The sequence below is a fragment of the Sorex araneus genome, chromosome 1 (genome assembly GCF_027595985.1).
Source record: "Sorex araneus isolate mSorAra2 chromosome 1, mSorAra2.pri, whole genome shotgun sequence".
NCBI classification, from domain to species: domain Eukaryota; kingdom Metazoa; phylum Chordata; class Mammalia; order Eulipotyphla; family Soricidae; genus Sorex; species Sorex araneus.
This window is the reverse complement of record NC_073302.1, coordinates 100,396,177-100,422,289: the sequence shown is the minus strand read 5'-3', so window position 1 is coordinate 100,422,289 and position 26,113 is coordinate 100,396,177. Positions and strand designations below refer to the sequence as shown.

Sequence of the window (26,113 nt, the reverse complement as noted above, 5' to 3'; positions counted from 1 at the left end):
CCCTCCCTGATGTCGTCAGGCACACGCGGTGCACCCCCGGGGGAAGCACTTACTTGGGTACCACCAGGACCTGCACGACGAAGATGCAGAAGAAGATGAGACAGGCGCACGTCACGTAGTACTTGAAGGCTGGCAGTGCCGTGGCTCGGTACTGAGGGCAGAAGGAGCCGGGAGAGCAGGTGAGAGGGGGGCCCGCCCCGGCCAGCAGCCCAGCGTCCCCCGCATGGCCACGTGGGTGAGTCATGTGCACGTCCAAAAGATAACTGAGTAATGTTCTAGCAAGTTCTGCACCCTTGGCTTGTTGGAAACTGGCTGGTTCTCTCCGCCTGCCCAGGGTCTCTGGTCACTGGCAGGGCTCACCTGGCTTTCCCTGCCGCCCTGGGCACTGAGCTGGCCAGCGTATCTCCCGGCTGGGCACTGCCCCTCTGGGGCCGGGCAGGGGGGCACCAGCAAAGGCTGCACCTTTTGACAACCCACTTGTTGCCATAGCATCCTTACCGTGGTATGCCAAGCACCCAAACTGCTCCGTGTAGACCCACTTATTTAAACCTACAACCATTCTCCCGGGCAGGGACGCTTCTATATATTAATTAACTTTGGGCCAGAATGATAGATTCAAATTCTTGGGGAGACACAGCGTCGGGTGAAACCAGGACTTTCTCCCCAGGTCATGAGCTCTGGAAGCCGGGGACTAACCAGCCTGCCTCACTGCCTTTCCGAGGAGAGACTGTCATCCAATCAAAGGAAGCAATGGCGGTGGGCAATGCCATCGGAGCCTCCTGAGACTTCTGGAAAGTTCCATGATTTTCAGTTACACATTCTGTTTCCTGTGCAGGGGTACATGTTTCCTGGGCCTGAGGCTTTGGGTTCTAGAAGGATGGGTCTCTGGGTGATCCAACTCTCTCTCTCTCTCTCTCTCTCTCTCTCTCTCTCGTTGCTTTCTATTCTTCCTGCTGTCTTGAGAAAGGCAGGGTATCAGGAGCCCTGGAGTGAACTAAAATCCCAGGGACCTCTCAAGTACACTCCAAACTGGCCTCTGCAGATACGGACATCTGGGAAGTGTCAGTGAGGCTGCATTTAAAAATGATGATTACCTTCTGTTTACTAGAACAGTTTCTGGTGAATTTTGTGAGCTAATAGCCAGGATAATTTACATACTGATGAAGCAGCGACATTAGCATAATTACCAAGTGTGATTTTATTTTATGCATTCAATTACACGCTTATCTTTTATCTTCTGGTGCGCTCTGTGGAGAGACATGAGTTGGAATTTCTTTGGGGGGTATTCATAAAGGATATGGACTTCCGTGAAGAAGAGGATAATGGAATATTTAAACAATAAGTAACCATTATAATCTGTTCAAGCTATTCAAGGGTAAAGCAGTCAATTATAATAAATTATGCTAAACAGCCGTTTGGCAAAACATTTGTCAATGCATTCACTGAGGAGTTGACATTCCTCCATCTTGATAACTAACAAAAAACCAAGTTTCTGTCCACCTTGGTGAATTCTGGAAGGGATTTTGCTACTTGCATGTCACAGGCATTAAAAAATGAACAAACTTCTCAAGAGAACTTCCATGCCATTGCGGTGAGTGACCTCGGGAGTCCAAACAAAGACCCTCACCGCTGGCCGGAAGGTAGGAAGGTAAGAACGGCCTTCCTCTGCCTCTCCAGCTTCCGCAGGAGCAACGGGCAAACGGCCGCCCGAGCAGAGCGGAGTGTCCTGTGACCACTGTCCACCCACCTAAACAGATCCACTCTGACCCACACCCAGCACCGCGTCTTCTTACTTATCTGCACCCACGGCCTGCCATTAGAACCACAGACGTTCAAGTATTTAGCCACAGCAAAACTGAAGCTCGGCACTTCTGGTTCTGTCAAACGTGTCTGACTGTAAATCTCACCCTTTCTTTCTCTTGGTCAAGAAAGCTGCTTTGTGTCAGGACACTGCAAATGCATTGAGGAAAGATTCTGTGATCTTTTAAACCCTTTTTCTGAAACAAGTTGCGACTGGGAGAGTCAGGCTCTCTCTCTCTCTCTCTCTCTCTCTCTCTCTCTCTCTCTCTCTCTCATGCCCCTGGCTTTTCTCTCTCTCTCTCTCATCCTCTGTCCCGGGGTCCAGAAGGCAGCCAGAACTGAGACCTGCTTGCAGGAAGTTGGATTAAGCCCCTGCTTCATGGAATAGCACATTCTGGAAAGAGTTCCGGCCCAGTGAGATGGAGCTCAAGTGTCACGCATCATTAACACGATGTGATTTTACAAAGGGATTAAAAAAAACAAAAACAAACCCTAACATGTCAGGAAAAAATTTTTTTGAATAAAAAAAGAGCTTACTTCTTTCTCGAGTATTTTATTGTAGAAAAACAGCGAGATTCTCTGGATATCATCAGACTTGAGCCATTGCCTAGAAAGAGAAAGGCCAGATGCATTATGAACTGGGTCTGCCACGTAGCTGAAGCCGTCTTCTTACTCATTGCCTTTCATTTAATTTTTGCTTCTTGTGCAACCTGGTTCGATTCCTCCACCCCTCTCTTGAGAGCCCGGCAAGCTACTGGGAATATCCTGCCCGCATGGCAGAGCCTGGCAAGCTCCCTGTGGCGTATTCCATATGCCAACAACAGTAACAACAAATCTCACAATGGAGACGTTACTGGTGCCCGCTCGAGCAAATCAATGAGCAACGGGACAACAGTGCTACAGTGAATAATTCAGTGTTTAATATTTTAAAAAATGGGAGGTGGCGCGGCACCAGGTGTGGTGGGTGGGCCCAGTCTCGGTGCCTGGAGCAGTGCCAGGCCCTCAGCTGCACCTTCTGGTTGGGGAGTGGGGGGAAGCCTGCCCGCCCCCGGCCTGGAGGCCCCGCTGGCCCCGTGGGGACACCCGGAGCTCAGCAGGTCCCCAAGGCCAGGGGCCGCTGTGGGAGGCGCCACAGGCTGGGAGGGCTCGGCAGGGCGCCCAGGACTCTGCCCTTGCGGGCGCAAGCTCGCCCTCTTCGTCCCGCCCCTCTCAGAGCCCTGCCCAGCAGATGGCAGCCCGGGAACGCCCAGCAGCACCGGACCCTCTCCGGGATGAGGTGCTGTCAGCACACGCGTGTGCGCTGAGCTCGCATTTGAACACCCAGGGGCCACGTGGCCAGTTGGAAGCAGCCTTGTCAGCCCCGAGGGCCAGCGCTGACCACTTGGGGGACGCCCAAACAGCTCGGAGGCTGCTCTCCGGGTGGGCCCACCTGGCGCTGAGGGCTGGGCGGCTCTTGTTCACCCTGTTGCTCTGGCTGCTGCTGAGGAATGCCCCCCACGCCCCCTGGGGCTCGCTGCGTTACCCCCGCTGGGGCAGACACCTCTACCGACAGCCCAGGAAGCCTCTCCCAGGAGGGAGCTCCAGCCGCTCAGGTGCCCCACAACAGCACGGAGCGCTGCTGTTTGCTCAGGTGTCTGTGCCCGTGGCACGTTAGACAGGTGCCAGGCCTGGTGTGTTTGAGACACTCCTGTGTACTTAGGGGCGGAGACGGGCATTCATCCAGTGTGTCAATACAACGTATGTGACTGGCAAGCCCGGAGCAACCAGGAACTACACTGAGTATAGGACAACTGCGTGTATTGTATGCACACACACACACACACTCACACACATACACACACACTCACACATGTACACACTGACACACATATACACATACACAATCACACACACATACTCACACACAGGCACACACTCAGACACACATAACTCACACATGCACACACTCACACACATACACATTCTCACACACACACACATACTCTCACACACGCACACACATACACACACACTCTCACACACATACACTCACACACATACACACACATACACTCACACACACATACAGTCACACACACTCACACACACATACACTCATACACATGCACACACACAGTCTCACACACACTCACACACATACACACTGACACACATATACACATACACAATCACATACACATACTCTCTTACACACATGCACACACTCACACACACATAACTCACACATGCACACACTCACACATACACACACTCACACACACTCACACACACACATACACTCATACACATGCACACACACGCACACACAGTCTCACACACACATCCACACTCACACACTCACACACACGCGATCATGGGACTCTTTCATGCACCCTGTACACATCTAAAATAAACGGCTTCAGGAATGATCTGGAAGGTTCTCGGGTTCGAGAGAGGCAGAAACGTCTGGTGAGAATCTGCCGACTTTCCCGGATTAACCTTCACAGTAGGTGCGCGGCGGGTTTCCGGGGAGGGGGAGCTCTCTGTGCAGCCACAGGGCCTGGACCGCCTGGCGTTTTCATGACGACTCCGGTGGCCTGCACTGCCCTGCCCTGTACCGCGTCCCGTGTGCCCTCGGCCCCATGAGCGGAGCCCCGACACGTGCCCCGGAGACTGGACCGGGCTTGACGTCCCCACCGCCCAGGCGGCTCCTCCTGCTTCCCCCGCATCTCCCGGGCCAGCAGGCCCATGGCCACTGGACACTCCGTCTCACGGAACTGACCCCTGGGACAGGCTCGTCCCCACCCGCCTCCCCAAGAGTGAGCTCCCCACTGCAGCCCCACCCCAGGCAGGCCCCCTCGGGTGCCCAAACAGCCCCTTCCAGTGGGGACACGGGAGCTTCCCCGCTCTCAGTTTCCCGGGGGAGTAAGCGCCATCAGAGCGGACGGCCATGGGACACAACAGACGACCAGGTTTCCCTCCAGGGAACTGCAATAGATTGCTGTTGTTTTGCTTTTGTTCTGGGGACACACCTGGGGGTGAGCAGGACCTACTCCTGGCTCTGTGCTCAGGGATCACTTCTGGTGGTACTCAGGGGACCCTATGGGGTGCCGGGGATCAAACCCCAGCCAGCAGGTGCCCTCCCCATGTACTATTGCTCTGCCCCGCCTTTCTTGGGTGAGGGTTCCGTTCCCCCACATCAGTGCCGGTGTTGCTTATTTCCATTTCCCTGGTGTCACGGTGTGAGGTGGAACCTCTTATTGTCTGGATTTACATTTCTCTGACGGTAAGTGATGAAGAACAGTTCTACATATTTTGGCCATGACCTCTAAAAATATTACACCTTTTGGACCAACATGGAAAGTATCATGTTAAGTGAAATGAGTCAGAAAGAGAGGGACAGATGTAGAAAGATCACACTCATCTGTGGAGTATGAAGTAACAGAATGGGAGACTAACACCCAAGAGTAGTAGAGATAAGGACCAGGAGGATTATTCCACAGCTTGGAAGCTGGCCTCACATGCTAGGTGAAGCAGCAGCTCTGATAGAGAAGGGATCACCAAGCAAAGGGTGCTAGGCGGGCCCACTAGGGATGGGAGATACGGGCTGAAAGTAGACTATAGACAACATGATGCCACTTAATACCTCTGTAGCAAACCACAACACCCAAAAAGAGAGAGTGAGCAAATGGAAATGCCCTGCCACAGAGGCAGGGTGGGGTGAAGGGGACAGGGTGGGGGTGGTGGGAGGGATGCTGGGGCCATTGGTGGTGGAAAATGGGCACTGGTGGAGGGATGGGCACTCAATCACTGTATGACTGAAACACGGGCATGAAAATTTGTAAGTCTGTAACTTTATCTCACAGTGATTCACTAATAAAAAAATAAAATAAAATAAATATTACACCTTTTTCTCTCATAAAGTGGTTGTTCCTCAAAACTCACTTAGAGAGTGTTTATTAGGCAGAAACTTTTTTTTTTAAAAATGATAAAACTACTAAAAAAAGTTAGGAGAAATAAATGAATTGACTTTCACAAAAGTTAGCTTGATCACGATGAGTATTAAAGAAATTTGTGGTGAAATTCTTTGGGAAAATATGACACCATCAAGTAATAGGATTTGAAATAAGAGACGGATGATAATTTATGAAGTACTCACTTTTGTGCATTAATTCCATCGATTGCTTGAATCATCCTTTCATTCAACTCCTCTTCAAATCTCTTCTTCTGTGACTTGGTTCTATATGAGAAAGGAGATGGTGACGCTAAATATATTGTCAAACATTAAGCCCACTTTTCTATGATGTTAAAACTCCTGTTTAATTATTTTGAGTGAAAAATAAAAAAGACAAAAAGGGGTTTTGTCTCCAGTGGCTGCAAATGAGTGAACTGAATTTTTGGCGCTATAGAATACCACGTCGGCTCACTTTGAGACAAGGAGACTCTCCTCGAAGCAGCGACCTTGGAAGAGACGTGATGGGTGTCCTGGACAAAGGCTCTTCCCTCCACGCTGCCTCTTCTCTGACGTCCTCGTGGGAGGCTGCCCGGGCTCTGCAAGTGCCCCTGTCCAACTCTGCCGTGGCCGACAAAGCAGCCATTCTTCGCTGCTGTTTGCCTTGGCCGGGTTCCAAGAATCTGCAGCACTGCAGTCTTGTGTTAGGCACATCAAAGCTAAATACACGTTTTGAAAGGGCTTTCCCGTGTTTCTGAAAGTGCTATTCACAGAAAGCCCCGTGCATATCTGCATGTCAGCTCCTAGAAGCCAGGACTCTTTGCCAACAAATCTCACCAAAATAATAACGAGCTCCCAAGGTGAGTCTGACCACTTGCAGGAGGCTGATGGAGGGCAGAAAGCCCAAAGGATGTCTGTGCTGTGCACCCTCGCCAGCGACTGGGCACTCGGGAACTGCTGAGGCTCGCCTGCGCGGCCGTGGGGGAGAGAGTGGCCTGGTGCAAGGCAGAGTGAGGCCTTGGCCTCTCCTCTGCCTGTCGGTTGGTGAAGTGACTCACTGAGCATGTCACCTGGCAGGCAAGCAGCTCTGCTGAGGCCCGGAGCCTGGGTTCTCAGGAGCACGTGTGAAATGAACAGCGCCGCACTGACCCGTGACTGAATCTCATGTGTGGCAGGGACAGCTGTGCCTTCCAAGCCCCGGCCTCTGGGTCTTGCCTCTGCCCCTTTTTCTTCAAACAGGACAGTGCAGACTCCATCCCGAACCAGGATGACCTGCAACCATCCGAGCCCGGCGCCAGCACGAACGAGTCCAGGCTGAACTGGGGAGCAAACGAGCGGCTCTTCCTTTGAGAAGACGGAAGAGGCTTCCGATCAGACAGCTCTGCCTTCGGTTTAGAGCCTCGCTGGACTTTCACCAGCTCCACGCCTGCACCCGAGTTTCTGCCTTCGCTCTGGTGCCGTTGCTTTCACCGTGCCACCAGTGTCTGGCCTGGGCACGCTGCGCTCACGGGAACGCACGCCGGTGCCAGACAGTGCCTGAGCCCACCGTGGCCCTGCCGGGGCGACGCTGTCTTAGGAGCGGTTCTGTTAATAACGCCGTGGCGCTCAGGAAGCTGCTAAAAGCACGTGGCCAGGCACCCCCTGCTCCCGAGCTGCTCGCCCTGTTGCACACCGCCCCGGAAGCTAGAGGGAGCCTTGGGGCCGCCAGTCTGCCAGCAGGAACGCTTCATTTGCCCACCCAGCTCTGTGTGCCACATGATCCTCCTTCCGTTTCCTTTCTCTGCCCCTGGACCCTGCAGTCACCAGCTCCGCTGCTCTGCCCCCCGCCCCTCTTCCCAGGTCTCACCGGGGTTTCTCCCGGGCTCCCCCTCTGGCCTGTCCCACCCTTGCTCCTCCAGAGGGATGCGGGTTCCATCTCCGGTGACGCTCAGTGCCATGGCACGAGGTTCCAGACGGACGGCAGATGTCATGCCACACGGTGAGCTGGAAAGTGGGGTTCTCCCCGAAGGAGGCCCGGGTGGGCTGAGGCCCAGTCATGGCACAGGGCTGTCCCCTTCCCTGGTCCCGGCCACCCGTGTGAGAATGCTGCAGGGCAGGGCGTGGCAGGACACCAGCTTCCACACGCCTGGCACAGATGAGGGGCCACAGCTGCTCCCGGAAGACGCTACCCACATGATTGCCGCCCCCCTTCCCGCCTGCCAGCCCCCAGGACGTGCCACTGTCAGCTCAGTCAAACGTCTCTTGAAGCAGAATTACGGGGGGCTGGTGGAGATGTGGGGACGGGACGGGGCGGCCACACAGCTCTGCACACCTGCAGACGCGCTCGAGTCTCACAGGCCCTGAGAGTGGCCCTGCCCAGGCTGGCGCCGGGCCCAGAGACGATGAGATGGATGCTCTCTGCAGGGCGCCTTGCCTCTGTGCCAAGGAACGCTTCGAAAGCAGCCGGACAAACAGCCTTAGAGCTCGGGGCCCTCACCGAGGGTCCTAGTCTGGGATCTCCCTCCCTGTGTCAAGTGTGCAAATCTTGCACAAACGATGAATTCTAGCCCATCCCTGCCAAGTCCCACAGAGAGCCTGTGAGGCCCTGCATGCTGCTGGCCAGGTGTCCTGCCCTCTGGACACAGGCGTGGCCTGCCAGGGCGCCTGTGCCCATGGGCGGGAAGGCGGCTTCCCTTTCAGGGCTTGCGATCCTGATGAGAAACAGGGAGTCAAACCCCGACTCACACAAGCCCCTGCAGCCCCGAGGGAGGAGCAGCGCTAGGACAGGGCGACGCTCACGTCCACGGGACCCTGCACTCGGGACACTCTGTGCACCTGTGTCCACGCACGGCTCCCCCCTGCACAGAGAAAGGCTGCCCCCCCAGAACCCTACGCCAAAAACACCAATTTCACTCCACAGGCTCGTTTTGTAGAGAAGTCCATTTGTAGTCCCCGTTAACATGAAGAAGCTATTTCAAGAGAATAATTTTGAGTTCCGAAGCACTTCCCAGGTGCAGTTTCCACAACCCTCCCTCAACTCCAAGAACGAGACATTCAATGATTCTCTTTTTAGGAGCCGAGAGCAATTTAGCAGAGCTCTCTCCACAGTAGCTGCTCTTTTAGAAACAGCCTTCAAAGTGGCGGTAATTGATGATAATTACTTCCAGAAATTAAAAACAACAGCAGCAAGCTTTCAGAAAGGAAACGGCGGGACACAGACCATACCTTAAGGTGCGATTCTGGAAATTATGCTGACCCATTGGCACATCCTATAAAAGAAAAAGAAATCTTATTAATTGCCAAACAACACTCGAACATTGCAATGATACCTGTTTTCGCATATTTCTCTTATTGTGGGAAGTACACTTTGAGTAACAACCGCCTCCCTGGAGAAGAAGGGTCCATTATAATGGGGCACACGCTGAGAATCTCTGCTCGTACCCAGCACACTGGTGGGGGCTGGGCAGGGGAGTCGGGACTGCCACATGCACCTGGAGACGCTGAAAGTTGCGGATTTGATTTTACAGGACAGTCTGTAGGAACAGCTGGCAGGGTCTCGGCAGAGCGGGGGGCTGACAGGCCCAGGACGGTGGAGTTCAGCATCCAACAAATATTTAAACATGCCTCAAGCCCCAGATCGAACCAAAAATCCTACAGTCAGTTCCAGCCACTGAGGAACAGTATCCGAGTGGGAATTCTTCCCCTTAACTAGCTCCCAACACGGGGGTGTCCCAAGGCGAGACAGTGCTGGTCTCAGAGAGCAAAGAGCTTACAAATGGGCACCCAGGTAAGAAAAACAGAGTAGGACAGAATCATGACATCTACCTGCCAGGAAAGCACCGGATAGGACTCCTTAAGGATCTTTTAGATGCAGGGGCAACATGAACAGGAAACTCACACTTTCATGCTACCCCTTAAGGGTGCCGGCTGACTGGCTCTGTGAGACCCCCAGACTCATCCTCACGGACCCACTGGATGCAGATGCGCTTTCTAGCTGTGCCCTGAGGTGCTCCCAGCTGTGCCCTGATGTGCTCCCAGCTGTCCCCTGAGGTGTTCCCAGCTTTCCCCTGAGGTGCTCCCAGCTGTGCCCTGATGTGCTCCCAACTGTGCTGAGGTGCTCGCTCCCAGCTGTCCCCTGAGGTGTTCCCAGCTGTGCCCTTAGGTGCTCCCAGCTGTCCCCTGAAGTGCTCCCAGCTGTACCCTGATGTGCTCCCAGCTGTGCCCTGATGTGCTCCCAACTGTGCTGAGGTGCTCCCAGCTGTCCCCTGAGGTGTTCCCAGCTGTCCCTGATGTGCTCCCAGTCACATCCTGTGACTGACCCCTGCCAGAGGTGCCACCCTGACCGGCATTAGACACCGCTGGAGAGAAGGTCTACGGGCACAGGGGGCTGACCCAGCTGCTGAACGGGAGGGGACGCTGCCAAGGGCACCGCAGGGCAGTAGGGCAGACGCAAGGGACCAGCACCGGCGGCTGTCACTCCGAGGTGGGAGCGGGGGAAACAGGACCGGGAATGAGCCGGTCAGAACACACACTCTGCGACGGGAAGGTCACGGGGCAGGGGGCGGAGAAGCCGGAGGGCAGCCCTGCACTGTCGGGGGAGGCGGGAAGGAGAGCAGGGGGTGAGCCTAAGGCAGGAGATGTAGACGTTGACCTCCAAGTCTGACCCTGAGCCTACAAATGTGATGAACCAGTGGTAGGTGTAGGGCGGGAGATAAGTTAGGGACGGGAGCCCTGGAGACAGCCGCCACGAGAGGGCCGGGAGGGAGACAGGCGGTGTCGGTGGGTGGGGATGGACACCGCGAGACAGGGTTGGTGTGCAACATCTGTACTCCTGAAACGCAACGCAAACACGTGTAACTTTAGAATTCAAGGTTATACTTCTGGGAATATATCCCGAGGATGCAAAAAGGCACAGGAGAAATGACATCTGTACCTATATGTTCACTGTAGCATTGTTCACAATAGCCAAAATCTGGAAACAACCCGAGTGCCCAAGAACAGATGACTGGTTAAAGAAACTTTGGTACATCTACACAATGGAATACTATGCAGCTGTTAGGAGAGATGAAGTCATGAAATTTGCTTATAAATGGATAGACATGGAGAGTATCGTGCTAAGTGAAATGAGTCAGAAAGAGAGGGACAGGCAGAGAAGGACCACACTCATTTGTGGAGTGTAGGGTAGCATCACGTGAGGCTGACACCCAAGGACAGTAGACACAAGGGCCAGGAGGATTGCCCCATAGCTGGAAGCCTGCTTCATGAGTGGAGGGGAGAAGGCAGATGGAATAGAGAAGGGATCACTAAGACAATGATGGCTGGAGGAACCAGCTGGGATGGGAGATGCATGCCAAAAGTAGATAATGGACCAAACATGATGACCTCTCAGTGTCTGTGTTGCAAGCCATAATGCCCAAAAGTACAGAGAGAGTATGGGGAATATTGTCTGCCATGGAGGCAGGGGGAGTGTGGGAAAGGGGGGGTATACCTGGGATATTGGTGGTGGGGAATGTGCACTAGTGGAGGGATGGGTGTTTGATCATTGTGTGATTGTAACCCAAACATGAAAGCTTGTAACTATCTCATGCTGATCCAATAAAATAAAAAAAAAAATTCATGGTTATTCAATACAATAATTAAAAAAAAACAATGTTATATCAAGAAAATAAAAAACAATTCAAATATACATATATTTATATAAAGTGTAACAGTTATAAAAATAAAATAAGGAAATGCTTCCTTTAGTTATGTATGCGAAATCATGAATTATTGATCAAGAAGAAGAGATCAGTGAATGGGCACCACAGTTCCTGAGCGGAGAATGGGCGGGAAGAAGGTGAGGGTCCCGCCACCAGGAGCTCCGTTCTAGACTTCAAGCCCACAAGCTCACTTTTATGCGCTTCTGGAATTGAAAGTCAAAGTTAGGAGACAGTGGCTCCACATGGCACTTTTCTTTTTTTGCTGCTTTATCCCCAAGGTTAGTGACATATATTTAGGGGGGGCATTTAAAAAAATAATTGAATTTGAAGTCTTATCACATGAAGTAAAAATAACAGCCTCCCCCGGCTCTCCCTCTGCTGCTCCCAAAGCCAACGGGGTCCGTATAAAGCGTCAGACCGAAGAAGCGACATTTGCCACTGGCTGTCCGAGCCGGATCTCGCCCACAGTCAGATGACCAGGTTACCCCGCCCGGGCGCGGGGGTTCGAGCGGTCCTGGTGTGAGGGCGCTGGGCACACAGGGATGCCCCGGCCTTCCCCACAGGGTCCCCCAGCTCTCGGCAGTCACCGCTCTGGGCCCTCCGAGACAGACTCAAGCTCTGCAAGCTCACCGCTGAGGCCCCAGCTGCCACGGGGAGGAGGCAGCACCGGTCAGTCTCGGGACAGTGAACACTGACAGGAAATGAAAGAGTCCAACACTCAGCAAGGAAAACTCGGTGAGTGAAACACTCAGTAAGTAAAACACCCGGGGAAGAAAGCGCCTTTCACAGGAGAAGCAAAGCACTGAAAATCGTGATGTGATGTGATCCTGAAAGCCAGCCAACCGCCAAACCAGTCCATGGAGGAGCTCAGGAACCACCCAGTGCGGGTGTAGAGCAAATCTCAGGGAGAGGAGAGAGACAGGGTCATCAGCCATTAGCTCAAACTATAGCTCCGAAACAAATCTCTCTCTCTCTCTCTCTCTCTCTCTCTCTCTCTCTCTCTCTCTCTCTCTCTCTCTCTCTCTCTCTCTCTCTTTCTCTCTCTCTCTCTCTCTCTCTAAGTGTTTGGGTCATACGGGGCAGTGCCTCTTGGAGGACCACGTGGGATGCTGAGAATTGAACCCGGGTGAGCCGTGTGCAAAGCAAGCACCCAACCCACTGTCCTATTGCTCCTGCCCCCGAATTTTTGGAAAATGAGATTAGTGAGAGCTTTGATATCCCCTGACAACCAGGGAAGAGCTTCTTGGGGGCACTTTCCCCTCCAGATCTAAATGCTGACAAGCCCCAAAGACTCAGCACTACCTTTGGATCTTTCCTGCATCCGGTTCCTCATTTTCAAGTACGGAAAACCTAGGTTTCTCTCACGCCCATCCAGTTTGGGCCTCTCCCCGCTGGAGTTCTAGGCGTGCCCGTCCACATGGCCGTCTCCTAGCTGCACCCAGACGTCAACAAGACTATGGCAGATTCTTGAACCTTCCACCCCTAACCACCTGACTTCAGCCCAGACTCTGCCAAGTCAGTAAATGGCACCATCATCGTCCTCTGCGCTGAGGCGTCTCCCCAAAGCGTGGCTCATCTGTGACTCCCATTTCTGTACCACCCATCTCACAAGGGAGTTGTTCTCTACCTTCAAAGGACAGCCTCAATTTGCTTCTCACTCTGTTCGAATTCTTACTCCTGGCAGTGCCTGGGGGACCAGCGGGGATGCTGGGGATCAAAGTGGGTGAGCCGCGTGAAAGACAAGTACTCTGAGGAGTACTATTACTCCAGCCCTGTTTCCACTAGTTCTTTTCCAAGGCGATATCCTTCTCACGGGGGCAACGGACTCTTGCTCGATTATCCTGAAGCATGAGTCATAGCACCTCCTTCCCTCGCTTAAGTTTCCCTATCGTCTTCCTAGCATACTCGATCGACTGCACATTCTTTCCTACGGACCCATCCCTCCTTCTCCCCTTCCCTCGTGCTGGTGATGCCACAGCCACTCCTGTCACCCATCCTCCCCTGAAAGACACGAAACCCACTCCTTCTTGAGACAGCTAGGTTTCCCTCCGCTGCCTCTGCTCCCCGTTCCCTTGTCTCCTTTCTGAGATGTCCCCCATGTTCCAGCGACCATCCCCCACCCAGAGACTCTCTCCACAGCATCTTCCTCAGGATCCTGCCTGCGCTCAACCTGATCTTGTTTCTTTGGGTTCTGCACGTGTTCTTACGTCCAACCTGAGTGCGAACCCCTCGAGGCACAATCTTCTTTAGTGACTACCTGGTGATCAGGATGTTCTGTTGACTTTTGTTTTTCAGTTGAAAAAAAAAGGGGGGCATCTGAGAAAAACAATCTAAGTCAAGACAAACATGACGGTCCCCTTCCCTCTTGAATTTGGGGTTTCACTGGGACACGCCAGGGGTGGGGGGACAGGAAGAGGACCCTTCTACTTGACAACAGAGGATCATACTGCATTCTCTGCTTAAATGTCAGCCGCACCCCCTATAATAGTTAAGGCCGTTGTGTGTGAAGCTGCTCTCTGAGATTGTTTTAAAACCGCTAACAGTGCTGCAGGGACGATTCTCAGTGCCAGCTGTGTTTGCTTTCCTCTTCTCTCTCTCTTTTTTTTTTTTTCTTTTTGGGTCACACTTGGCGATGCACAGGGGTCACTCCTGGCTCATGCACTCAGGAATCACCCCTGGCGGTGCTCAGGGGACCATATGGGATGCTGGGATTCGAACCCGGGTTGGCCGCGTGCAAGGCAAACGCCCTACCCGCTGTGCTATCGCTCCAGCCCCTTCCTCTCCTCTCAAGGGCAGTCCTCGTTCCTATCTGGTTGCCACCATCTGACCCAGCCTGTCTCTCTGGTGACAGTCTGGGGCTTTCTTATCCACTGGAGGAGGAGGGTGGAAAAGACGAGCCATGAATAATAGACTGTCCTCGTCACCGCCCGGCCCCGGGACATCAGGGCTTTGTTCTTTTGCTGTGATCTGGGGCTTCCTGCTCCCTAGCTGACGTCCACTGTGCTCGGTTACCCCCGCCAGCCGTAAATCACCGTCCTGGGTTATGATCGTGCAGACCCTCTCTGGGGTCAGCCCCGAGCCCGAGCCCTGAGCTCCGGGCAGAGCAGCAGGTTTGTTCGAGGAGCCGGGGCGGGGTGCGCACCGTGGTGCTGATCTTGCCGTTCTCCGTGGTCATGCTGTCTCTGTGGTGCAGGTGTGCGAAGGGCTTGGCCGCCCCCCAGGACTCCAGGTACCGGGTCATGCGCACCGACGCCCTCATTTTGGCCCCGTCCAGCGTGTGCCGCGGCCTGAAGAGGTGCTGGGGGCTCCGGCGTTCTCCCTGGGGGAGAGAAACAAACCATTACACCTGCTGCGGCCAAGGGCACCCGCCCCTCCCTGCGCGGGCTCCTGGCACCTCCCTGGCCTCTGTCTCTCCTCCAGTTCCTGCTGCTGAGCTGGACAGGCCGGGGGAGCCCGGCGACTCCTCTCCTAAAGCGAAGCGGACTGGAATGGACAGTTCGTTAAAAAAAAAAAAACTCATAACATTTGTAGGAAGAAAATTTGTAGGAATATGTCAGAAATTTGTAGGAAGAAAATTCTTAGAGCTGAAGAAGCTGATCTGTTTCACGCTTTCCTTAAAGGAACGGACAGTCACCGGGATGGGGGGCTGGTGTCTAAGTGGCCTCGACGTGCCTGGCTCTCACCTGCCCGGACACAGTGTCCGTCTGTGGGACTGTCCCCGCCCCCTAGCAAATCCCCATCGTCCCGCCCTCTACCCCCGTCCATCCTGCTGGTCACACGCGCATCTCCAGCCCGTCTGAAGTGGAGCTGAAACGGGGGTCACCGAGGGTGAAGGAACCGCACACACGCTCATCTGGTTGGGGCCTGGGAGTTGCTCAGAGAGGAGTGCTCTGGCCCAGCCATGCTTCAAGGCAGCCCTCTGCCATGCGTGGCATTTGTGCTGGGTGACGGGGTCCCCCGCAGGCAGGCCCTCACAGACCGAGTCAGTACCTCTTACTCCTCACGAACGACTGCTGAACTTTCCCATCTCGTGTCACTTCATCTCTTAGACTCCCATCATCAGAAGGGCTGAACAAAAATACTTTTCCCTTTCTTTGGTTTTGGGACCATATCTGGCCATGCTCAGGGGTGACTGCTGGTGGCGTTCAGGGGGAACCACGTATGGTGCCAGGAACAGAATTGGGCTGGCTGCATGCAAGGCAAGTGCCGTGCCCTGAGCACTTGCTCTTGAGCCCTACATGTTGTCTTTACCGACTTTCCTAGTAGCTAGGCTTGGTCTCCTGAGAGATACACAGGAGCAGCATGAGGGAAGATACCCTGCTGGGGGTCTCCACACAGACCATATTCCTCACAGACTCTGTTCCCCACAGACCACATTCCTCACGGACCACATTCCTCACAGAGCACATTCCTCACAGACTCTGTTCCCCACAGACCACATTCCTCATGGACCACGTTCCTCATAGACCACATTCATCACAGACCAGGTCCTTCACAAATATTTCTCATCCAATAAGTTCCTTATTCACTACATTCCTCATCGACCACATTCCTCATAGACCAAGTTCCTCACAGACGACATTCCTCACAGACCATGTTCCTCATAGATCACATTCATCACAAACCACGTTCCTCACAGACATTCCTCATCCACTATGTTCCTCATCCACCATGTGCCTCATTGACCACATTTCTCTAGATCACATTTCTCATCCACTACCTTCCTCACAGACCACACTCCTCATCCACCATGTTCCTCACAGACCACATTCCTTGTCTAACACATTTCTCAGCTACCACATCTCTTGTCTACCACATCTCTTGTCTACCATGTTCCTCATCCACCATGTTCCTCCTCCACCACATTCCTCCTCCAACACCTTCCTCATCCAACACCTTCCTCACAGACCACATTCTTCATTCACCTCATCCACGGTATTCCTCATCCGCCGTGTTTCTCATACACCACAGTCCTCACACACAATTCCTACTCACTTCCTAATACTTCCTAATACTTGGATGCTTTTTAAACTTTGCCTTTTACAATGGAGTTGTCATTAATTTACAATATTGTGATCCACAGCACTTACCACCAAACTCCACCCCCAAAGCATCCCTGGAACTATTCCTCTCCTGCCTGCTGCAATCTCCATTGTTTTTACTGAGTCTAGGAGTTACTTTTGCTGCTTTTCCTGTCACAAGGCATCTTATAGCCTAGTTCTCCCTCTCAGAGAACCTGGAAAGCTACCGAGGGCTTCTTGCCCTCATGAGTGAACCTGGCAAGCTCCCTGTGGTGTATTCATATGCCAAATACAGTAACAATGATGGGTCTCATTCCACTGACCCTGAAAGAGCCTCTAATGGGGCACCATTGGGAAGGATGAGTAAAGAGAGGCTGCTAAAATCTCAGGGCTGGGACGATATTGGGTCTGCTAGAGCAAATCGACGATCTACAGGATGATAGTGATAGTGACAGTGACAGGGCTAGGTATTAGTTTTGCTGCTCTTCCTATCACAAGACATTCTATATTTCATTGGCATGGGTTTAAAGTCACTGAGGAGGCAGGGATGGGCCAAGGAATGTCACTGATTGCTGACCGATGGCAGCGGGCCAAGAGTCTTGCACCCTTTTCCCTTCTGCCCAGAGGCTGGCTGGGCTCCTGCCGCCACTCACCTTGGGGTTGATGACGAAGTAGGTCTTCACCAGATGCTGTTTTAAATACGGGTCCCGGATGTCACCGTCTCCTTCCTCCACTTTATAAGCCCCGTTCAAATGCTCCAGGGTGACAGATGAGATGTGGACTCGGCTGAAACCATGACAGAGAAACACGCAGGACATGAGAGGGCAGGTATGAAGGAGGAGCTGCTAGTTCTTTGTGGTTGCAGATCTAGCACTTTCCCTCCCCGCTGAAGGAAACACGTCTGTGCTACAAGGGACTGAGCCTATCAGTATGTGCTGGTAAGCCGGGCTCTGGGACTGCGCTGGGGAGGGCAGGGGTGCAGGGAGAACAAAGGATGCCTGACCGGGCTGAGGACGCCTGTGGGGATTTAGTTTTTGAAAAGGGAAATACCATGGGAAATTTGGGAAACTGGGCCTGTCTGTATCAGTCTGCCCAGCCTGCCCGCCTCCCTCCCTCCCTCCCTCCCTCCCTCCCTCCTTCCCTCCCTTCCTTCTTTCCTTCCATCTTCTTTCTCTTTATTCCTTTCTCTCTCTCTCTTTTTCTCCCTCCTCCCTCCCTCCCTCCCTTCCTCTATTCTTTTTATCTTTTCCTTCCATCCGTTCTTGTTTCTCAAGGTAGTTTTTTACTGAAACATTTTTAGAAAGATAGGAGGGGAGGGAGAGGGAGAAGCGTGTACTCAAGAGAGAACACAGGCTCTTCCAGAGTGGAGATAAGCAAGCACAGGAACACGAGGCCAGCCAGTGAGACGCGTGTTCCAGGGAGAGCACGGGCGGGAGGAGCAGGAAGCGCACATTTTCTTTCTCACTCTGCTTTCCTGCCTTCACAATCTAGCACCTGCCTTGAGCTACTCTTGTTTGAAAAAGGCTCATCTAGCCGGTGGCACTGGCTTGCTCCTTTTAACCACACTGGGTTCAGGGTGCCAGCCATGAAGACCATGTGTACACTGCATCAGAGAGCAGCCTGGCCTAGGTGTCTACTGATAAATTTGCAATTAAATAAGATTCTCTTATTCAGAAGCTGCGATCCACGAGACTTCCCTTGGACCATCATCGGGGTTGGAACCAGGACACGAGAATTCACGTAATTCATGAGCAGGCCACGAGGCAGGGGTGACCTCACTACCAGATGAGGAAGCAGGGAGTACTGACCACTGAGCCCACCGACCCTTCAGCCAAGCCAGGCAGCCGCCGAGGAGAGAAACCCAAGGTCTTACCCGGGGACCCCTCCGGCTTCCATGTGGTTGGCCAGGGTGACGTCATGGGACCACACGTCGTACTGCCACTTCTGCAGGCCGATCACGCCGCAGAGCACGTTCCCGGAGTGCACGCCCACACGCATGTTGATGTCCACACCTGTCGCGTCCCTCACTTTCCTGGAGGGAAGACGAGCACTGTCACCGGATGGGAATTCTCTCTCAGCAAGGCCGGCGGGTCCGGAGCCCTCGGTACTGTGGCCCACGGCATAGTGCTGCTCTAAGCCCAGAGAAAGGCCCTTCTCCCGTGGCCGGTCCACCCTGACCAGAGCCTGGCCGCCCTGGCCAACGTGTGCTGAGCACCCATCATAGGTGGGCACTGACTCCGCCTCTCCGCGCTAAGATCACGTGACACGGCCCAGAAATGCCAGAAGCGATCACAGGCACCCTTTGCAATTCTGGTGTTTGTGTCCCCACGGAATACTGCCAACTGCGACGAGAACAAAACAATTTGTCAGTGGCCTGAACAGCGACTGCAACTTCCACAGAGGCCAAAGAGCCACGCGAGAAAAGCTTCCCAATTGTGGCCCTTCTTCCACCAGCCAGAGGTGCTTCGGTAAAAGCCTGAAGAAGGCATCATGAAGAAGAACCGAATTAACTAATTAAACTAATTAAAAATCATCGAAAAACACTGAACTCTGGATCTAGGTGAAATACAACAATCTTCACCCTCTTTCCTGTAAGGATACATTTTTTTTTTGTAGCATTTTCAATGGTTTTTCATCACAAACAGTACAAAAATATATGATTTCGGTTCTGCTCTGGGGCAGGGGTTGGGGTTCGGGATGGAAACATCCAAAATAGGGTGGTGGGAAGGTGTCAGGGTGGTGGGAATATTAAATGTAATGAAATATTGCGAACTACTTTATAAAATAAAAAAATCATAATAAAAAGGAAAGGGAGGGTGTTGGGGTCTCTGGGGGAGGGGCGTGGTGCTCGTATTCCGTGCTCATTGAGAGGTGGAGGGCCGGGTGTCGGGCAGTGTGTGACTGGAACCCAATCACGAGCAGCTCTGCGATGCTCTATCTCATGGTGATTCAAAGAAAAACAAACAGAAAACCAATACTGTAAACGTCGGAGCCTCAATCAATGAAAAGTTTTAACAAAAGGGCCGTTCAGCTCCTAAGCGGCTGAGGCCACCAGCACCCTGCACTCCTGCCCCCACACTGTGCCTCCGGAGGCTCAGGGGTCACCTGGGCACTCGGCTGCTGCCAGCCGTGAGGGCTGACGGCTGATGCTTCGTCTTCCGGTCCCTACTTCCTGGACTGGCTCCGGCCCTGAGAGGATGGTGGCACCACGTGACGTGGTTTGGCTGGCCCAGGAGGGCTTCCGGTCTGCTCTCTCTGCCTCCCGGCCAGTGCGGGCCCCACCTCGCTCGGTCCTGCAGGTCCACGAGGTGAGACCTCTATGGGCTCAGGACTGAGTGTCACACAGACGCTCCACTCCGAGCTACTGCCTACCTCGGGTCAGACCGGGAGGGTGTTTGCGGCACTTGGTCCCTGCAAGGGGTGATCCTGAGAACTCTGTGAGGGAACACTGTTGCTTTCAAGACTTCGTGTCCCGAGAGAACGGTTTCCACCTGAGGGGCTGTCCTGCCCAGACCTGAGGGGCAGAGAGCAAGGCCAGCAGAGGCACTGACGGTCACAGATCAGACTTTCCTAAGCAAGGTCTTTTGTGTCAGTTTTAGGGGGAAAAAAAATAGAAAGGGCCAAGGGACCCGATGGCTACAGGTTCTCTGCAGGTAGACACAAGCTGCATCACCCACAGAACGGGGAGAACAGTCTGCAAGCCCCGTAGGTACAACGGTGTTTGTTTGTTTGGAGGTGGACACGTTAGAACAGGAGGAACTTCCATCGCTTAGAAAATCAGGGCCTGAATATTACTTCTTTGACGAAGGACAGTTGTTGTCGGGACAGGAGACCCATGTGAGCATGGTTTGCCCCAGGTGTGCACTGTCGCCCTCTCAGCCTGGCGTCTGGGCTGCCCAGGGACGAGGTGCCAACATGGAGTGGAAAACACCGAGAAGCATTTGCAAAACCCGACTTGGTCCCTTTAAACGGCCTGGAAGTGGCTTTCACTTGTTGGTGAGAAAGAACAGCCAATCCCTGGAATTTGCTCCGATGTCCTGTCCTTCCCTGCCCTCCCCTGGGCGAGGGGCATAACCCAGGGGCCTGTTATGGAGTGCTCTGACAACTATGCGCCTCCAACAGGGTACACGGGGGAGGGGACCCAGGGAGAGGCTGACGGCCAGGGTGCAGGCCAAGGCCTGGTCAGGAGGTTTAGTTCGAAGCACAGGTCTGAAATGCACCAGAAATCTGCCAGTTCCATGACATTCTGGAAACACAAGACACACAGAGAAGGGGCAGGTGAAACAGTCTATCCGGTCAGTGGCGTGTCTCCGACCAGCACAAGCACCAACGCATGCCTCACCGAGAACGGACTCTGAAACATGAACCTACGACACACACAAGCGGGACTAAACTTACACAGGAAACACCCAGAACAGACCCATCTGGAGAGACAGAGAGCGGGAAAAAGGTGGGGAGGGTTTAGGAGGGGGTGCTGGGAGCCAGTTAGGTGTTGGGTGATAGTTCTGCTGTGGCTCTGGAGGGGAGGGGCAGGTTCTCGAAGGAGACTTGGACGATGTTCAGACCACAGTTTGGAAGCATCTCGTTGTGCACATCAAAGAACTCAAATCGGGCCACGTTATAGTAAGTCCATGGATATCTCACCACAATAGAAACGTAACAGGAACTACACCTCACACTGCTTGTGGGCTGGTGACAAAAGAGTGTAGTAAGTGGATTTTTTCCCCCTAAAGGTTCTCTAACACACAGAATAACATAAACATGGCGGTACTGGAAAACTGTTGTTTCTAAAGCAGAAATTAAGCTTCTGCAGAAGGATGGATTGATTACTGAAGTGGGTTATTAATATGCCCAGTTTTGTCCTTCCCAAGACTGGTTCATGGAGGCCATTTCACCTCACGTTTGACACCAAGCCCTGTGCAGCCTCTGGGTGCAAGTTTTCACCTTTGTTTATTTACTTACTTTCTTATTTAGGGAATCCCCGTGAGATACAGTTACAAAGCTGTTCATGATTGGCTTTCAGTCAAACAATGTTCTAAGACCTGTTCCTCCACCCGTGCACATTTTCCACCACCAATGTCTCCAGTTTCCCGCCCACCACCTGCCCTACTGATCCCGCCCACCACCTGCCCTACTGATTCACCGCCCCCCCCCCCCCCCGCCCCTCATCTGCCTCTATGGCAGGCACCTTTCTTTTGCTTTCTCCTTTCGTGCATTATGGTTTGCAATACGGGTGCTGAGAAGTCATCGTGCTTGTTCAGGGTGTTCAGTATTTTTACTGAACCAGCTTTTCTTCTTAAGTGGGTGGCACCTTTGTGTGTGGGGAACCTGGAGGTATCGGGAGGTGGGGGGGAGGTAGCCCCTCCCGACTTTAAGAAAGCCCGGAGATTTCAGCCGCAAAACCCGCACACCTGAATTTTCAGCAGATTCATATCTTGGCGAGACCTGTCCTCAGATGGACAGGTCTGTCCGGCCAGGGGCGTGCGGCAACGTGGACTGTGTGAGGGAGCAGCTGCCGGGGGTTCTGCTGGGGCGGGCACCGGGCAAACCCTCCGCGCTCTGGTCTATCCCGGCCTGCTCAAGCTGGCACAGGCCTGAGGTTAACTGTGGTCTCCCATCTCTTCCGAGATTATCTCTGGGTTTCCGGAGCAAGGCCAGTAAGTGAGCCTGCATGGCTGAGCTGGAGGTGGCTTGTGGGCGTGGCTCCCACATACCTAAATTATGGAGGTTTAGTTTCTCGGAAAACTTGGTCCTGAGTGGTTGGAATCTGGTCAGAGGCCTTGTGGCAATGTGGGGGTATCAGGGAGACCGAGGGCACCCTGAATCAGGCTGCTGCTGCCCTCGCCCTTGAGTCCAGGTTGACTCTCCGCGGGCCCCAGTGGGAGCGGCAGTCGTGTCCCTGGTGGGCACCAGGACAGAGGCTGGCGTGGGCCACTGCCCGCCTGGGCACTCTGGACGGCCCGTAGCTGCCAGTCTGGCCACCCTGCCCCGGGACACGGGCCTGTCCTCGGTCTCTGGACAGCGGGTGCTCGGGGAGGTTTGCCTCCATAGTGTGCTGTGGTGGCAGTGACCCGGGAAGAGAGGGTTTGGGGGACGCCCTGCCAGTGGCCGGCTGTGGGAGAGCCCGGGAGCCCGCTTAGTCCCAGACCAGTGCTCTGCAGTAGAGCCCAGTTGGGCCCGGAGAGCCCTGCCCACTCACGTTAACTCCCGCTGACACGGCACCCAGAGCTGCGCTAATTCGGAGCCCGCGGGTGCTGTGGCAACCACACAAGGCCCTCTCTGGTGGGTGCCAGTTTGGTCCCACCTGAAGCTATTCTTTGTTTGGGGGGGTCACACCCAGTGATGCTCAGGGGTTCCTCCGGGCTCTGCACTCAGGAATCACTCCTGGCGGTGTTTGGGGACCCTATGGGATGCGGGGGGTCGAACCTAGGTCGGCTGTGTGCAAGGCAAACGCCCTCCCCGCTGTTTTTAAGAGGAAGCACTTCACAGGCATGTGCTGTCAGTCACGCAGACATTCTCTGACCCATCACCGAGAAAGCCGCCAGCTCTGCCAGCTCTGGCCTGCTGCCACCCTCTGCCACCTTCCCTCCCCAGCCCCGTCCATGTCCAGAGCACTGGAGATGAGCCAGAAGCCAGACGGCCCAGACAACAGGTGAGTGGGGAAAGAGGCTGTGGCCTATCAACCCAGCAGGGCACCATGCAGCAAGGGGACAATAATGAAGTCACGCCGTTTGCTGCACGCTGGAGAGAGCTGAAGCAGGGTCCAATAGGCGACACAAGAAAGAGGGAGGCTGAGCCTGAGGTGGGCTCACGCAGAGGAGTCCCTCTGGAGACAGTACTCCTGTTCACAACCCGGGTCCGAGAGCCGAGAGGACAAACTGAGAGCCCCGCATTAGGGGGAGTGGGAGGGTGAGGGGACACGGGGCGGGGGCGGGGACACTTCGCTGGTGGTGAGTGTACTGCATCCACCAAGACGTCAACGCCAACACGGTCATAAACACATGACCTACACCACTGGCAAGAGAAAGAACATCTGTAAACCACACTGATTGGATTCCGTTCCCTCCAGCCCCGTAGCGCTGCAAATAACTATTTCGAAATGAAGATAAATGGCTTATCTGCAGGAGGGAGCAGGGATGACTGGACGCTTTTCCAGGCAATGTACATCCTGTCAGAAAGAAGCAGAACCCCCTCCCCTCCAGCCCGCACCTTGATTCTTGCCTCAACTCACTGGATTCACTCGTTCCCTGTTCCCTGATGTGCCCACAGTGGCCTGTGAAACTGCTACGGCCGATTCGAGTATGGAACTGTCGGTGCTCTCAGAGCCAGCGGGGGCTTCGGGCAGTTCCCCCTCTGGCCTGGGCGGGACAGGAAGGTCCGCTGAGAACCAGTGCACAGAGTCACCTTTCTTCTAGCTCTGAGACCAGGCGTCAGAGCGGCCAAGGGGGATTCCTATCTTGTTTCAACCCAAAGCAGACAGAAAATGGAAAGAAACTAACATTTTCCTGTCATGGAATTAACAAACGAGCTTGGATCCATTGCAAGACTATCTGGATGGCGATAAAGAGCATTACTTAAAAAAAAAAAATTAGAGACTGGTAATCAAAATTAACTTTGTACCTTATGTTTTACTTCTACTTGTCAACTGCAAGGATAACATTATTCAAAGGAGGAAAATCTACTTCATTACAACAAAAGAGATAGTAAAAAAATGCAGAACATATAGATACAAACTGAAAGTAAATGGCTTAGGAATTTTCACTAGATGAAGGAACTCTGGGCTGGATTTCTGCATTATTTACATGATTTTATAAATTACTTTTGTGCTTAGATTTGAATACAGTTATATTATTCTATATAAGTTGTGATGACAAGAACATGGACTTTTGTCCTTAAGATATATAACACTTTTTAAAAAAACCTTTGAAACAAAGAAAAGCGTATCTCCCCATGTGTCAACTAAATAGAAAATAAACAAAAATATAGTAGGATTAGTTGATGAAATAAACCAGATGGGCTTAATACATCAGTTAGAGACATTTCACCCCCAAATAGCTAAATTTACATTTTTTCCTCAAGTGCATTTGGAACATTTTCAAAGGCTGACCATATGCTAGGACACAAAACAGTTATCAAGAAATGTATGAGGATTGGAATTTTATCAAGTACTTTTCCTGATTATAATGCTATGAAATTAGAAATCAACTACAAAAAGAAAACCTGAAAAAACTTAAATATGTGAGACTAAAGAAGATGCTTCTCAGTAAGTGAATGAGGGAGTAATGTCAGGCAGCAAAAAAAAAATCTCTGGAAACAAAAATGAAAATAAGTTATTGTCAGAACCTCCGAGAAGTGGCGAGTAGTACGAAGAAGAAGGCTAATCACCAAGACAGAGTCCTTCATACACCCACAAGGAAAATCACACCAAAACAATTTAAGCCCACACCTAAAGCAACAGGTAAAAGAACAACAAACAAACCCAAGTAGAAGGACGGAGATTATGAAAATCAGAGCAGACACTTGGTGGTGGTGCAGTTATGAAAATCAGAGCGGACACTTGGTGGTGGTGCAGTTATGAAAATCAGAGCGGACACTTGGTGGTGGTGCAGTGATTGTGTGTGCCAAGACCATGGATGTCCATAGCCCTGTCCAGCCTGACCTTAACCAGAACAAATAAAAAATAAAGCAGAGGGAAAGACACGAAATGGAACCCCCCCAAATTACAAAATATTAATAAAACTAGGAGCTGGTTTCTTGAAGAGATAGATAAAATCGCTAAACCTTTAGCCAGCCTTTTAAGAAAGAGAGCAAACATGAATAAGGGATCAGAAATGAAAGAGGAGCGATCACACAACCAGCAGCCAAAAGAGACAAAGGAATTTAAGACCCACAAGAATGTGGCAATAAACTTTAATCATCTTGAAGAAATTGGTACATTTTCAGAAAAGTATAGTCTACCAAAACGGAAACAAGAGGGAATAGAAAAAACAAGGAGATCCAGTAACCGACAGAGACTGGAAACAGTAATAAAGACCCTCCAATAATACTATGCAGCTGTTAGAAAAAAGGAGGTCAAGAATTTTGTAGTCAAGTGGATGGGCATGAAAAGTTTCATGCTGAGTGAAATGAGTCAGAAAGAGAGAGACAGACATAGAAAGATTGCACTCATCTATGGTATATAGAATAACAGAGTGGGAGACTAACACCCAAGAACTGTAGAAATAAGTACCAGGAGGTTGACTCCATGGCTTCGAGGCTGGCCTCACGTTCCGGGGAAAGGTCAACTCAGAGAAGCGATCACCAACTACATTGTAGTCGAAGGCCATGTGGGGGAAGGGAGTTGCGGGCTGAATGAGGGCTAGAGACTGAGCATAGCGGCCACTCAACACCTTTATTGCAAACCACAACAGCTAATTAGAGAGAGAAAACAGAAGGGAATGCCTTGCCACAGTGGCAGGGTGGGGTGGGGGGGAGATGGGATTGGGGAGGGTGGGAGGGACACTGGGTTTACGGGTGGTGGAGAATGGGCACTGGTGAAGGGATGGGTTCCCAAACTTTGTATGAGGGAAGTATAAGCACAAAAGTGTATAAATCTGTAACTGTACCCTCACGGTGATTCTCTAATTAAAAATAAATAAATTTAAAAAAAAAAAAAAGACCCTCCAATAAAGCAGAGGGTTCAC

The 26,113-nt window shown here is 52.6% G+C and overlaps 1 protein-coding gene across 3 annotated transcripts in view; it reads right to left on the bottom strand.

Annotated features, from left to right (window-relative positions):
* Positions 1-26,113, bottom strand: part of ADCY2 (adenylate cyclase 2) — a 318,735-nt gene that overhangs the window by 66,027 nt on the left and 226,595 nt on the right. For all 3 annotated transcript variants that reach the window (XR_008627337.1, XM_055122120.1, XM_055122115.1), the window contains exons 8-14: positions 18,304-18,462; positions 17,084-17,216; positions 14,552-14,728; positions 8,936-8,979; positions 5,939-6,019; positions 2,338-2,407; positions 54-151 (exon numbers count right to left, since the gene is read on the bottom strand). Coding sequence is in view for 2 of the 3 variants with exons in the window: in XM_055122120.1 (XP_054978095.1) it covers positions 54-151; positions 2,338-2,407; positions 5,939-6,019; positions 8,936-8,979; positions 14,552-14,728; positions 17,084-17,216; positions 18,304-18,462 (762 nt within the window). In the remaining variant the exon portion in view is untranslated. The remainder of the gene's footprint in view (positions 1-53; positions 152-2,337; positions 2,408-5,938; positions 6,020-8,935; positions 8,980-14,551; positions 14,729-17,083; positions 17,217-18,303; positions 18,463-26,113) is intronic.